At 34.1% G+C, this 14156-nt stretch overlaps 1 protein-coding gene across 1 annotated transcript in view; it reads right to left on the reverse strand.

The window, feature by feature from the left end:
* Positions 1-1163: 1163 nt before the first annotated feature.
* LOC126888281 (kielin/chordin-like protein) overlaps positions 1164-14156 on the reverse strand; it is a 496360-nt gene continuing 483367 nt past the window's right edge. Inside the window, exons 8-9 of the mRNA XM_050656396.1 lie at positions 8203-8362; positions 1164-5465 (exon numbers count right to left, since the gene is read on the reverse strand). Coding sequence (XP_050512353.1) covers positions 4540-5465; positions 8203-8362 — 1086 coding nt within the window. The 3' untranslated portion in view covers positions 1164-4539. The remainder of the gene's footprint in view (positions 5466-8202; positions 8363-14156) is intronic.

The following is a 14156-nucleotide window of genomic DNA, read 5'->3' on the forward strand; positions in this document are numbered from 1 at the left end:
CCTCCGAAAAGTCCTCAGAAAACTGAAGAAATGCGACAGAAAATGTGCTGCTAGAGTGACATAACAATTATCATGTTTTCATGAATTTCACACTTATCCAATACCATCATGGTTGCAGTTACACATTATCTTTAGAAAACTACTGAACAGGGGCGGATTTAGAGGGAATAGGGGAATTCTCCTAGTGACACGGTCCAGAATTAAAGAAAAAATTGTTTAAACATAAAAAATATGTTAGCTTACATGCAACTTACTACAGACAGATACATTCAGCCCAATTAACTAGACAGTTAAGAAAATAAAGGGAACTTATTGCACATGTTATTACCTATGTCTTCTATGTAGTTTGGGTTTATCTATTTTATATATTTGGAAAGTATACTGATAGGTCGTTAGTTAACGCGACATAAAATATTATGCATCTAACGAAAATCGGCAAGATCTTAACGTACAGATAGTTGAAGATGACATAAACCCGAGTTTTCCATAGAAGATTGTAATTCATATTTCGCGTTTACCTACTACCATGTATGTACTTCGTTTTTTCTTTTCATCTGAGCTATTTGCAAAAACTACTGCTTCGTCAGCCTAGCTAATGATTTTTAGAGTCACTCTATTCTGCATGTGTGAAAACTTAAGATGTCTTGTTCTGCTCTAGCAGCACTTATTGTGGTTGTTCCTCAATTTGCTGAAGACGCTTCAGTAGCAGTGCCGGAAAGTTTGATAGCAGTTTGTCTTGGGAGAGGGGGCGACTTCCAATAAAACACCAACCCCTATATACATAAAATAGATAAACCCTAGACATAGATAATAACATGTGCAATAAGTTTCCTTAATTTTCCTAACCCAGTTAATTGGGTTTAATTTGTCTGTCTGTAGTAAGTTGCATGTCAACTAATATATTTTTTATGTTTTAACAATTTTTTCTTTAATGCTGAACCGTGTTACGGGGGGAATTACCCTATTCCCCCTAGATCCGCCGCTGCTCAGTAGTTTTCTAAAGATAATGCGAAACTGTAGCTATGTTGGTGTTGGATAAGTCTGAATCATTCATGAAAACATAATAATTCTTATGTCGCTGTAGCAACACATTTTCTATCTCACTTCTTCAGTTTTCTGAGTACTTTTCGGAGGTTTTCTGAAGACAAAAATACGATGCATCTATTTTTAACCACGAATTCATATGCAACACGCAAATATGCATGAAGAAAATGAGTCTCTTTTTTTTAAATAATAGATATTTTCATTCACTTGACCGTGAATTAGTGCACTTAACGTAAACCGAATACCTGAATTTAAGAACTTCAAAAAGCTGTAGCTCGAGAATAATAGTTTTTCAGACCTAGGTGCCATGAAATTTTTTAATTTACTCACTGAGAACTATCATTGACCAAAGTTTCGTTAAATTTGACCGGGACCACTTTTCCATAAGGAGTGTTGCGGGGTCCTTTAAATAATTAAATAAATTGCTATTTATTTTTTGTTAGGTTTTCTAGCAAACTGATAAGATTTTAAAATGACAGACTAAAGGTAAATTTACTTTTAATTTATTTAAAATAAATTGGTCATGGAACATACAGGGAATAAGGGAAAAGATCAACCAAGTGGTAAACTAACTGAATAAAATGAATATGACATGACAGTTGCCACAGAAACCAAGTAGAAAGGCTAGGGCTGTGGTATTTATCGGATAATGGTTTAAGTTCTTTAGTGGGGTACTCAAAAAAGGCAAAAAGGAAGTACTCATTTGAAGCTACTGTGTTTCTACAGCTTCTTTAAAATTGTAAGCATTAAATAATTTTCATAAAATATTTTCACTCCGGTTACATTTTTTATATATTATGTATTTTAATTTATAAAAAAAAATTGAAAAATTCTGCAAAAGCAGTTCGAACCTAAAATGAGTTCTGTCGAATTCACGTGGTATTATCTATACCTACTTGTTCGTCATAATGTTGCGCATTTCTTATGGTTTATTTTTGTCAGCTATTTTACTGACATAACTTTTTTTACTTTGGTCAGCTTTTTGACAGACAGAATTTATCTTTCACGGTCCGTGACAATGCGCTAGGCAGTTCTCATTCCGCAGATTATGACGGTATCTGGAGGTAAGATTTACGAACTCTGCAGGAAAGAAACACGTCACATAAGAACAGTAGGAGCCAGCTGCGTTTTAATTTGCGGTGATCCAGTCACCAGCAGTTTTTTCTCACCATGACTCAACTGAGTTACTTCACCAAGAAGCGTGTAAGGCCGGCCGCAAGTTGACACGCAGCTCCGTGAGGTGACGCAGGGTGGGTCACGGTGAATTTCTGCGAAACAAATAATACTAAGACCGCAAGTTCCGACACAGAGTGACGTGAAGCAGTTTTCCCGGTCCGTTTGCGGTGTTAGCATCATTTTTGGTTCCACAGAAATTCACCGGGACTCACTCTGCGTCACCTCACGAAGCTGCATGTCAACTTGCGGCCGGCCTATACTCATTTCGCACCAAGCGAATCTCGAATCGAGTCCACTCAAATAAACCATTAATTTTCACAGGACATTACATTTTAACAGGTCGAATTTTTACATCAGTCTTGTTCAGTAACTGCACGATGTTCACATTTAAAAATTGGTATTGAAAATAGAGCATTTTTTTTTAAATGAAAAAATAAATCTATACTGACTCGAAAATAGTTGTATAAATTTTTAGAATCATCTAGTAAATCAGGAAACATATATGACTGAATGAATCAAAAAAAGTAATTCTTGTATTTATGGGATGAACTAAAAATAGCTTTCCTCGTTGACTCATTCTCCTTCTTCAAAGGTGACGTAATATGACTGTTTGGTTTGACTACTACGCCCATTTTTCCACATGTGTCTCTACACTGATGACTCCACAAGACGCATTCAGTGTAAAAGTTAATGACAGACTTGATTTGACTGGAATTATCTCGACAGGACTGGACTCGCTTGGTGCGAAATGGGCTTTCGTCTTGATAAAGGCAGTAAAGTTCACAATTTACTGCTCTGCGGATTCATATCTGGTAACAGTAAACCAAATTCATATAAAATACTGATAAACACATTTTCACCTAAAGAACATTTTCGTATGAGTCAAATTGAAATATTTGGAGAAAGAAATTTGTTCTTTTGATGACGATGTTTCACTGAAATAAGTATTTATAGCCAATTCATAAATAAATATACCAATATCAGTATGACTGTAATCTTGTAATACTAAAGCCCCTTTCCTTGTGGCTTTTGACTAAAATAGTGCACTTTTTGCTCTAAAGGTAATTAGATTTGCTAAATACACCAGCAGATGTTTCTGCTAACGTGGTATTTACCTATCACAAACGTTAAAAACGAATAAATAAACTTTAAAATAAAATATTCTAAAACTTTTTAAAAGAAGTATCTGGATTCTATCCGGAGAAATGACGTTCCAATTCATCAATTATATAAAATATTATGAAAACATAATATATAATAAGAAGACATATTATGAAAACTATATATCACGCATCAAAGCATATTACTCAAGGCGCTCAAACACTTTAACTTCAGGAACACCTCGTGTGCCATTAAGTACAGTAGCAACAGCAACGGACTTGTATAAAAATGGATATATGGATCGAACTAGATCTTACAAATCGATTATATAGCAATTAGTTACAATTATTAGCAGAGCTTGTAATACATAATACTAATAAAGGGCATCCCCGTTAAGAGACAAAATGCTCACTCCCAGAATTCATTTTTTTTTAAATTTTTTACGTTCAATATTATTCAAATTTAATAATCAGTGCAATTTTAACCCTCAACCTCCTCTCCCTTCTATTTCCACAAAACCGGCGTTTTTTCGTTTTTACTTTTTTATGAGGGATGCAATCAATTTCATTTCAAAAAATTCACATGCATACCTATTTGAGGCTTTTACAAAACATGAGGTTGTACATAATTTGAAGTAACTGAGTCCTATACCACATTCAACAATACGAGAAAACACGTTCAAACCCCCAAAAACATGTTTTCAAGGTTTTACGAGTAGTTGCGAGGTTAGTAATATTTTTTGAGATCGATACGACCTGAATCAATTTTTTCATTTTTTTACGTTTTATGTGAATTAAAAATAGGACTCAGAACAATTTTAGCCCGCAAGCCCCCTCATCCACACTATTCCGGTGAATTTCTTGAAATTTTTAAATTGATTTCACTAAACCCCAGATCCTTCATAAAAAACAAAAATAAAACGAAAAAAGAACGTTTTTAAAAAACGTCAAAAAAATTAAAAAATGGATGTCTGAGAGTGACGGCATTTTGCCTATCCTCAAGGGGGTAAGCTTTAACCGAACCAACGGAAACCCTACTGGCCTAGGTTTATAGCTACAAATCAAACAGACGCGGTTTTATCGAGTCAAATTCAATTGCACTGTTTCGTAAAAAATCATCAAGCAGCACTCAAATCAAGAAGTGTGCCAACACAGACTGTGGAGACCTTCGTCAAGTCTAAAATACTGAAAATGACTAGGTTACTTCAATAGTAACAAATTATGTTAAAGGTACACCTACAGAGCTCCTAGTTCGATTCAGAACTTTTGGCATCTGCTTCAACAAGAGTGCTTGCTGTTCGTTTCTCTTACGCTGGCGTAATCTTTTGGGGTTTCTTTTTAAATTTCGCATATGCGCCAGATCACATAACGTATACTTTTGCCAGTTATTCAGGTTAACACCGAGTCGTTCACATTCTCTCACATAAGCCGTTAAGCTATCACAGTAACACTTATGACCTTTGCAGTGATCCATGTCCATCTTGCACGCTTTAAAATATTTAAGAGTGCTCAATTTAGAGCGACAAGATGAAAACGTATCGCTGTTAAAGTATCTACAAGCACTTTTTCTCATGGGCGTTAAAGGTTTCTCCAGTTTCTGTACTCTGATTTTCTTAGCACATTCGAATCTACTTCCAAGGCACCAAGACGCGCCAAAAGCCAGGATTTCTTTATCTGAAAGCATTTTACCTGCTTTGGAAGTCAGGTCGTCTTTGACGTCGTAGTTGAAGTTACCGCAGAGACCACAAACATGGTTTTTTAAAGTTGCAGGAACAGTGACTTCTACGAAACTTTTAAAGTTCCAGTACACTTTGACCCCATTGTTCAATATTATCTCCACAGAATTATCCTTTTTCTTTTCAGCTTTAAATTTCCCATCAACTTGAAAAGGGATTGTCTTCACTGTACCATTAAACTTAATTCGTCCTTTTTGTTGAAGGTTTAATCTGGCATTTAGGTATTTAATGGATACCCTTCTGGTGGTGGAAGAACTTCCGTCAAGAAGGACATTGGCGACTCTTACAAAAAACGTGTGATTGGTACAATCAGCAGTCAACTGGTATTTGCCGATTCCTTTAAAGGTGTAGATTTTCCCATCGAATGTTTTATAATGGGGGTCACCAAAAACCATACAGGTTCCTTCGACTAAAAAAATAATGAATTTTAAACTATCGTTTCAGTTATACACATAGTTTCAAAAGTATTTATACATCACCCCTCGTATTCACGATTTTTATACTTTTATAAATCCGTATCCTTATCATATATTTAATAGATCTTTTTCATGTAAAATACACCTTCTTTGGTTTTTTATTTTTTAAAATACCCATTTAATTGATCTGGATTTGCCAAGGTGTAAATCACGAGACTCTAACAGGATAAAGGTACAACTGCGGTCACTGAATAGTTTACACCTTCATTTCTATATTTATTTTGATTTATTTTTACCTTTTATTTTGATTTTTTAATTATAATCAACTTATTCTGGGTCCGCCACTGGTAATTAACGTCATTTTGATGTAAAAAGTCCGTTTAAACGAGGAAAACATTAAAAAAATCGGCTACTAGATATGTAAGGGTGTAAACTATTCAATTGCAGCAATTACTCAATTGTACATTACACGGATTTTAAAAACTAATGTGAAATTACGGCGTGGAGCTGTGGGTGAAAATGTTGTATTTATGAATGATAACACCCGCCCATATAGAATTCAAGCGGTTAATTACTATCTTGAGACCGAGGGTATTCGCCGTATGGAGTGGCCTGCAATTTCTCCAGACATGAACCCCATTGAACATGCATGGGATATGCTTTAAAGAGTTATTCATGCTCCAAGGAATTCTAATAGAACCCATCATGGACCTACAAATTGCATGTAGAGAAGAATGAGAGAATCTGCCACAGGAAATGATTGATCGACTTGTTAGCAGTGTGAGAGTTCAAATCCAGGCTTGCATCGACGCCCGTGGTGAAAATATACGATATTAAAATTGTTAACTAATTTTTATATATACACCGGTATTTAGGCGTCAACGCCCTTTCGGTAGGGATCTATGGGGGAGTATCACTGATCCGCAAGTAGTGATGAGCAAAACAAGAACAAGACCAAGACCAGGCTAGTCTTGGTCTTGGTCTTGTTCTTGCAAGCTTGGTCTTGGTCTTGGTCTTGCAGCTAAAAGGCAGTCTTGGTCTTGGTCTTGCACTAGCCGGTCTTGTTCTTGGTCTTGGTCTTGCTGCAAGAGTCTTGCTAGTCTTGCTTTTTTGGTAGTAATAATTTGAACCAAACAATTTCGAATAAAATGTACATTGAAATAAATAAAGATGTGAAGAATGAAACTATATTTTTTGCTTTAAAATTTTAACAGAATGTAGAATGTAGTTTCAAACGGATACCAATTTTAACATTTTACATTCACCTAATGACCTAATTATTTCTCTCTATATAAAGAGATTAGAGTACATTTTTATAATGGTAATGTTTATCAGTAGGAAAAACCTGCATTTACAACCCTTGTTGCAATTGCCGGCCTTCGGTTGTGTCACGTTGTGTTTTGCATGCTGACGATACCTGCCGCCTGCCTTCAGACCACGTCTTGAGTCTGGATTATTGTTTATTGCCCTGTATTTTAATAAAATGTTAAAGAAAAAGAGCTTCTTAAAGGTGCCACAAATGATCAGGGACCTTCAATTGTAAAATTAATCCAAAAAATAATTTTAAAAATTTCCCAGTATCGGAATTTTTGTCATTATATTCAGAAACTGAACCTAAGCTTTGGATTTTGCGATACCAAGCTTGACACATTACAATCGACAACCAGTTATTTTTTATTCAGGCCACAATGCTTTCACAGCATTGTGAAATCCCTTTTCAAAATCTCTTATGATATTTTTTGTATTCATTTTAAATTTAACGACCTACATTTTTCCTCGATTATGCGAAAAGAATTGAAATAAGTGTCAGTATTTTTATTAGACAAAAAAGCGAAAATTACTGGTACATAAAAACCGATTTTAATTGCATTTTTTTTAAATGGATTACCCTATCTATAGTTACATTTTTTTGTCTTACAAATAATTTCAATTGTCCTTGAACTGTCGCCGTTTGAAAACTTGCCTTCTGGACACTTTGAAGGTTGAGAAAATGCAAACCGTTTGACTTAATCAAAACGACTTAAAAATATAACCAAAATATTATGTTTTTTAAAAATTCGATATTGTTTAAGGTTTCTTACAATGTCAGTATATATTATTGAACTAAAAAAATAAAGTTAAATAATAAAAACCAATTTTTCTCAAAAAAGTGCAAGAGTCTTGCAGGTTGGTCTTGGTCTTGCGTGGTCTTGCAAGGTTCGGTCTTGGTCTTGGTCTTGTTCTTGTAAATTTGGTCTTGGTCTTGGTCTTGCAACCAAAAGGTGGTCTTGGTCTTGGTCTTGGTCTTGGTCTTGTCGCAAGACCAAGACCAAGACCGCAAGACCAAGACCAGTCTCGCTCATCACTATCCGCAAGCCCATATCCCTTGCCGTACTGCTCCCTCATAGGCCGATCAGACGCCCGCACAGTCCAGTCTAAGCTTCAGATTCTTATGAATTTTAAACTGACGCGTTAGCCTCTTCGTTTTTCCGTTCACCGTGCTGGGGATTGAACTCGCATCATTATCGCTTGGGCTCGGGATCGAAATAATTTTTAATTAGGAATAAATTTTTTAGTTTTTAATTTTTTGTTTATTAAAATAAAAACAGTATCTCTTCAAACAAAAAATATTTGTCAACGTTATCATATTTTTTAATAATAACAGTAGTACATGAAAATAATTAATAATAGTGAAAATTTTGGGTGATGCATAACTTTTGAAACCATGTGTAGATTTAACTGAATTCTTACCTTCCACACATCGCGGACAACATTCTCCTGGCACTTTCTGAAACTTTGTGCCGTACGCACATGTCGTTGATGTAGTATTACATCTGGTGATGGCACAACTAGGCATTCCTCTCTGGCACATGCAAGACTTGCAGTCGTCTAATTTCCATTGTTCACCATCCTATCTAACAAAAATATCATTGTATAAAACGCGTAATTCAATCGTAGTTTTATGCAATAACCATTAGTAAAATTAGAATATTTTTTGGTAAAGTGCTCGAGAAAGTTAATTAAAAATAATAAATGATGGTTTTGCTTCTTTTCGATTCAGAGGGTTGCACACCAGCTAGACAGGCACTGCTTCTACCCTTTCAGGCGTCATCAGTAGCTTTCGAAAGTGTGCCCACCTCTGAACCGAAAAACAGCTACACCATCATTTTAAAGGGAATCTGAAAAATAATTCAAATTTCCCATCAGACGCGATACAGCGACATCTACTAAAAAATTGAAGAATCTCAGATGCAGAATCCACCAATTTAATAAATTAAAATGGTAGATAGTATTTTAAAACTGAGATTTTTCGTGTTTGAAAGTTCTTACTGGTACATCCTTAATCTGCGACTCTTTCAATTAATAAGACAGCAGACGACGAATATAGAAAACGAAAGGGAAACGATCACATTTCGCTTTCATTCGTCTAGGAAAAACGGACAGCAGAGGAACTTTCAGTACTCAAATCCGAGTAAAGGAAATAAAAATAATAAATGATGGTTTTGCTTCTTTTCGATTCAGAGGGTTGCACACCAGCTAGACAGGCACTGTTTCTACCCTTTCAGGCGTCATCAGTAGCTTTCGAAAGTGTGCCCACCTCTGAACCGAAAAACAGCTCCACCATCATTTTAAAGGGAATCTGAAAAATAATTCAAATTTCCCATCAGACGCGATACAGCGACATCTACTAAAAAATTGAAGAATCTCAGATGCAGAATCCACCAATTTAATAAATTAAAATGGTAGATAGTATTTTAAAACTGAGATTTTTCGTGTTTGAAAGTTCTTACTGGTACATCCTTAATCTGCGACTTTTTCAATTAATAAGACAGCAGATGACGAATATAGAAAACGAAAGGGAAACGATCACATTTCGCTTTCATTCGTCTAGGAAAAACGGACAGCAGAGGAACTTTCAGTACTCAAATCCGAGTAAAGGAAATAAAAATAATAAATGATGGTTTTGCTTATTTTCGATTCAGAGGGTTGCACACCAGCTAGACAGGCACTGTTTCTACCCTTTCAGGCGTCATCAGTAGCTTTCGAAAGTGTGCCCACCTCTGAACCGAAAAACAGCTCCACCATCATTTTAAAGGGAATCTGAAAAATAATTCAAATTTCCCATCAGACGCGATACAGCGACATCTACTAAAAAATTGAAGAATCTCAGATGCAGAATCCACCAATTTAATAAATTAAAATGGTAGATAGTATTTTAAAACTGAGATTTTTCGTGTTTGAAAGTTCTTACTGGTACATCCTTAATCTGCGACTTTTTCAATTAATAAGACAGCAGACGACGAATATAGAAAACGAAAGGGACACGATCACATTTCGCTTTCATTCGTCTAGGAAAAACGGACAGCAGAGAAACTTTCAGTACTCAAATCCGAGTAAAGGAAATAAAAATAATAAATGATGGTTTTGCTTCTTTTCGATTCAGAGGGTTGCACACCAGCTAGACAGGCACTGTTTCTACCCTTTCAGGCGTCATCAGTAGCTTTCGAAAGTGTGCCCACTTCTGAACCGAAAAACAGCTCCACCATCATTTTAAAGGGAATCTGAAAAATAATTCAAATTTCCCATCAGACGCGATACAGCGACATCTACTAAAAAATTGAAGAATCTCAGATGCAGAATCCACCAATTTAATAAATTAAAATGGTAGATAGTATTTTAAAACTGAGATTTTTCGTGTTTGAAAGTTCTTTACTGGTACATCCTTAATCTGCGACTTTTTCAATTAATAAGACAGCAGACGACGAATATAGAAAACGAAAGGGAAACGATCACATTTCGCTTTCATTCGTCTAGGAAAAACGGACAGCAGAGAAACTTTCAGTACTCAAATCCGAGTAAAGGAAATAAAAATAATAAATTATGGTTTTGCTTCTTTTCGATTCAGAGGGTTGCACACCAGCTAGACAGGCACTGTTTCTACCCTTTCAGGCGTCATCAGTCTCTGAATCGAAAAGAAGCAAAACCATCATTTATTATTTTTATTTCCTTTACTCGGATTTGAGTACTGAAAGTTCCTCTGCTGTCCGTTTTTCCTAGACGAATGAAAGCGAAATGTGATCGTTTCCCTTTCGTTTTCTATATTCGTCGTCTGCTGTCTTATTAATTGAAAAAGTCGCAGATTAAGGATGTAGCAGTAAGAACTTTCAAACACGAAAAATCTCAGTTTTAAAATACTATCTACCATTTTAATTCATTAAATTGGTGGATTCTGCATCTGAGATTCTTCAAAGTTAATTAACATTACTAAAGACGTAAAAATCTTCCTTTGTAGATGGTATATAATTTAGTTAAATTTTTTTTTCTAAAAAAGATCCAAGTTGGACTTAAAGTGGGTACATCACTGGTACGATACAAACAAACGTTTTCGGACTAATCAGTCCATCATCAGGTTAAAGTTCCAGATCCAAAGTAGTTGAAACTAGCTACTGTGGTAGGTCGAATGACCTTACCAGTATAAAAAATAAGCCATTTCGGCTACATCGAGAGTGACAATAAGTCGATATTACAAGATTTAAGTGTAATTAACCCAAAATGGAGTCTTCATCTTGGCTTCAAACTAAATGGTTTTGAAGACAGTAGGAAACGGACTGAAAATTTAGTATAGTAAAATTTAGAGCTATATTTTTGCTAAGAATATTTTTTTTTATAAGATACTTACTTTTTTAGTTATTTGCGAAAAACCGCCCAAAAACATGTTTTTTTTTTTGTTAAAAATGAACATACTCGCTCGCAAATAACTCGAAAAGTATTGACTTAGTGAAAAAACTCTACAGAACAAAAGTTGCTTAGAATAAGTCATTTTATCCAATTCCGGACTTATTTTAAATGTATATTTTTTCACCCCCGAGAAAATATTTTTCACCCCGTATTTCCCAATTTTTGTAAAATGGAGGGGATGTAGACTTGTAAACTTTTTCTTATATAATAATAGACAGTTCCAACTAACTATTTCCAAATTTTCATCCTTCCTTTGAATGGAATGATGATGCGGCTGTAGTTTCGTGTTGCAATGAAATTGAAAATGGTTATTCATTTTTGATTTAATGAGATATGGTTACAGCAAGAAGGAGCTCTAGCTTGATATTTAGATTAAGCATTTCCCGAACGAAGGATTGTTAGATTAGGATTAGATAGTATTGAATGGCTTTTCGTTCACCCGCATCGATACTTGAAAAGTAAAAATTATTATAACATTGAACCAGCAAGTGTCCAGAGCTAAGGCAAAGAATTATCCATGAATCCATACTGATTTCTAAAGAAACATAGAGCAGTATAATAGACGCAGTCTACCATCGTTTAGGATACTGCCAAATTAACAACGGAGGATATTTTAGGACTTGATCAGGTAAACATTAATTTAGTAATATTGTAATAATTGCTGTTTTGGCAGTAATAAATAAAGCAAAAAATACATCAAAGTCCAAAATTCATCCATCCATCCTCTCTCTCTCTCTCTCTCTCTCTCTCTCAATCCACCCACTCTACTAAATCCTACCCTATCGTAAACATTAAAATAGGAACACTATGGTTAAGAAAATGTATCGGAAATTAAAATTAAAATTGACATATTTCGTGACGACCGAAATAAACCAATATACAGGGTAGTGACAAAGTATGGAAACACGGTAATTTCTTGGAAAGCGCTAAAACGATTTTTATAGGATTTTGGTATGTAAGGGTTTTCTAATGCTATCGATATTATGGTGGTCTTACATTGTTGTCAAATCTTCCGTTTTTCTGGAAATCTAATGAACTTTCTTATTTCAAATGGAACACCCTGTATGTTTTGTGCGTTTTGAAGTCCATAAGAAATACTTATCATTTTTCTTGTTATATTCCCTATACATAAATACCATAATTTCGAAGTTATTGCTACATTTATTAAAAAAAAAATTTGATCAAATTATAAAAATCAATTTTTTTGGCCCGGGTAGATATTATTTTAGGCTCTTTGGATCATTGGGAACAAAAAAGTTCTTTTGTAATTTTCCTCTAAAGTTAATCGTTTCCGAGTTATAAACAATTTAAAACTGAAAAAAATTAAAAAATGACACTTTTTACGGTTCAAAAACACAAGTAAAAAAACTAATTTGTGAAATCACGAAACACATAAATTCAAGCTCAAACCTTCTTCTATTAGCTCCCTAAAATAATTTTTGGGACGTTTTATTCTAAAACATTGTTTTTTAATACATAATTGTTAATGAAGCGCCTATGAGAGAACAAGCGATCGGGCTGCATTAACAACTAAAAAACAATGTTTTAACATGAAATAATAGGAAATTCCTTATAGGTAGTTAATAAAAAAATGTATATGCTTGAGTTAGGTACTTCTTAGTTTCAAAAATAATATTTTTTACTTGTGTTTTTGAACCTAGAAAATCGTCATTTTTCGATTTTTTTCAGTTTTAAATTGTTTATAACTCGGAAACGATTAACTTTAGAGGAAAATGAAGAAAAAACTTTTTTGTTCCCAATGATCCAAAAAACCTAAAATAATGTCTACCCGAGCCAAAAAAAAATTGATTTTTATAATTTGTTAAACAATTTTTTTAATAAATGTAGCAATTACTCCGAAATTATGGCATTTATGTATAGGGAATATAACATGAAAAATAATCAGTATTTCTTATGGACTTCAAACCGCAAAAAATATACAGGGTGTTCTATTTGAAATAAGAAAGTTCATTAGATTTCCAGAAAAACTGAAGATTTGACAGCAATGTAATTATCACTATAATATTGATCGCATTAGAAGATCCCCTATATACCGAAATCTATAAAAATCATTTCAGCAGTTTTCGAGAAATTACCGTGTTTCCATACTTTGTCGCTACCCTGTATAAAGTATTATAAACTAAATCAAACAATTAGGCATGCACGTCATAGATTTAATGACATCATAACCCACTGGAAAAAATTTGACGACAAATAAATTCAACAAATTTTTCCTCATAAACATATTAGATCTTTCGTTACTGTCAAGTTTAGCAGGAAAGCGTTGTTGTCAAATAAAAAACATATATGTATTTAGCACAGCAGCTACCGGCTACACTGTTTCTCTTTGTCATTAAGTGTGTGAAACAAAGATAACTATCTGTAATAAGTGTCAAATTCATGTTGTCTTATAGAAGGTTATGTAAGATTTTTGTTTGTTTATTTTGTTTTTCTTCTTCTATTATGGTCTTTGGGAGCTGTGCCCATTTAGCCAGAAAAATTTCTTAAAATTAACGCCTAACTAAACCTACCATACAAGACTATTACGAACTTGCTTGTTCGACCAATCAAGGATAGGGAAGAGAAAGTGAAGTTGGTTAAAAAATAAGCTGTCGTTAAAATATAAATTAAATAAATAAAATATAATTTGAAAACAATAATTTGACATTATATTTAACCTCCAATATTATGGCACACGTCATTTACCATTTACTACCTCACCAAATTTAATAATAACGTCATATATACGTACTCGTCACTACTTCTAGCCAATGAAATGCTCACTGTAATAGGAATGGCATGTCAACAAAATCTGATTATTTCCTGTGTATTTTTTCAAATTTAAAATATGGCAACAAGAGAAAAACTGCGTGCGAGCCTTATTGTTTGACTTCGACTATATAAAGAATTGTAAGTATTAAGCATTCAGAATTGTAGTACATACATAATTACTAAAAAGTTATGCT

The sequence above is a fragment of the Diabrotica virgifera genome, chromosome 7 (genome assembly GCF_917563875.1).
Source record: "Diabrotica virgifera virgifera chromosome 7, PGI_DIABVI_V3a".
In the NCBI taxonomy this organism is placed as follows: Eukaryota; Metazoa; Arthropoda; class Insecta; order Coleoptera; family Chrysomelidae; genus Diabrotica; species Diabrotica virgifera.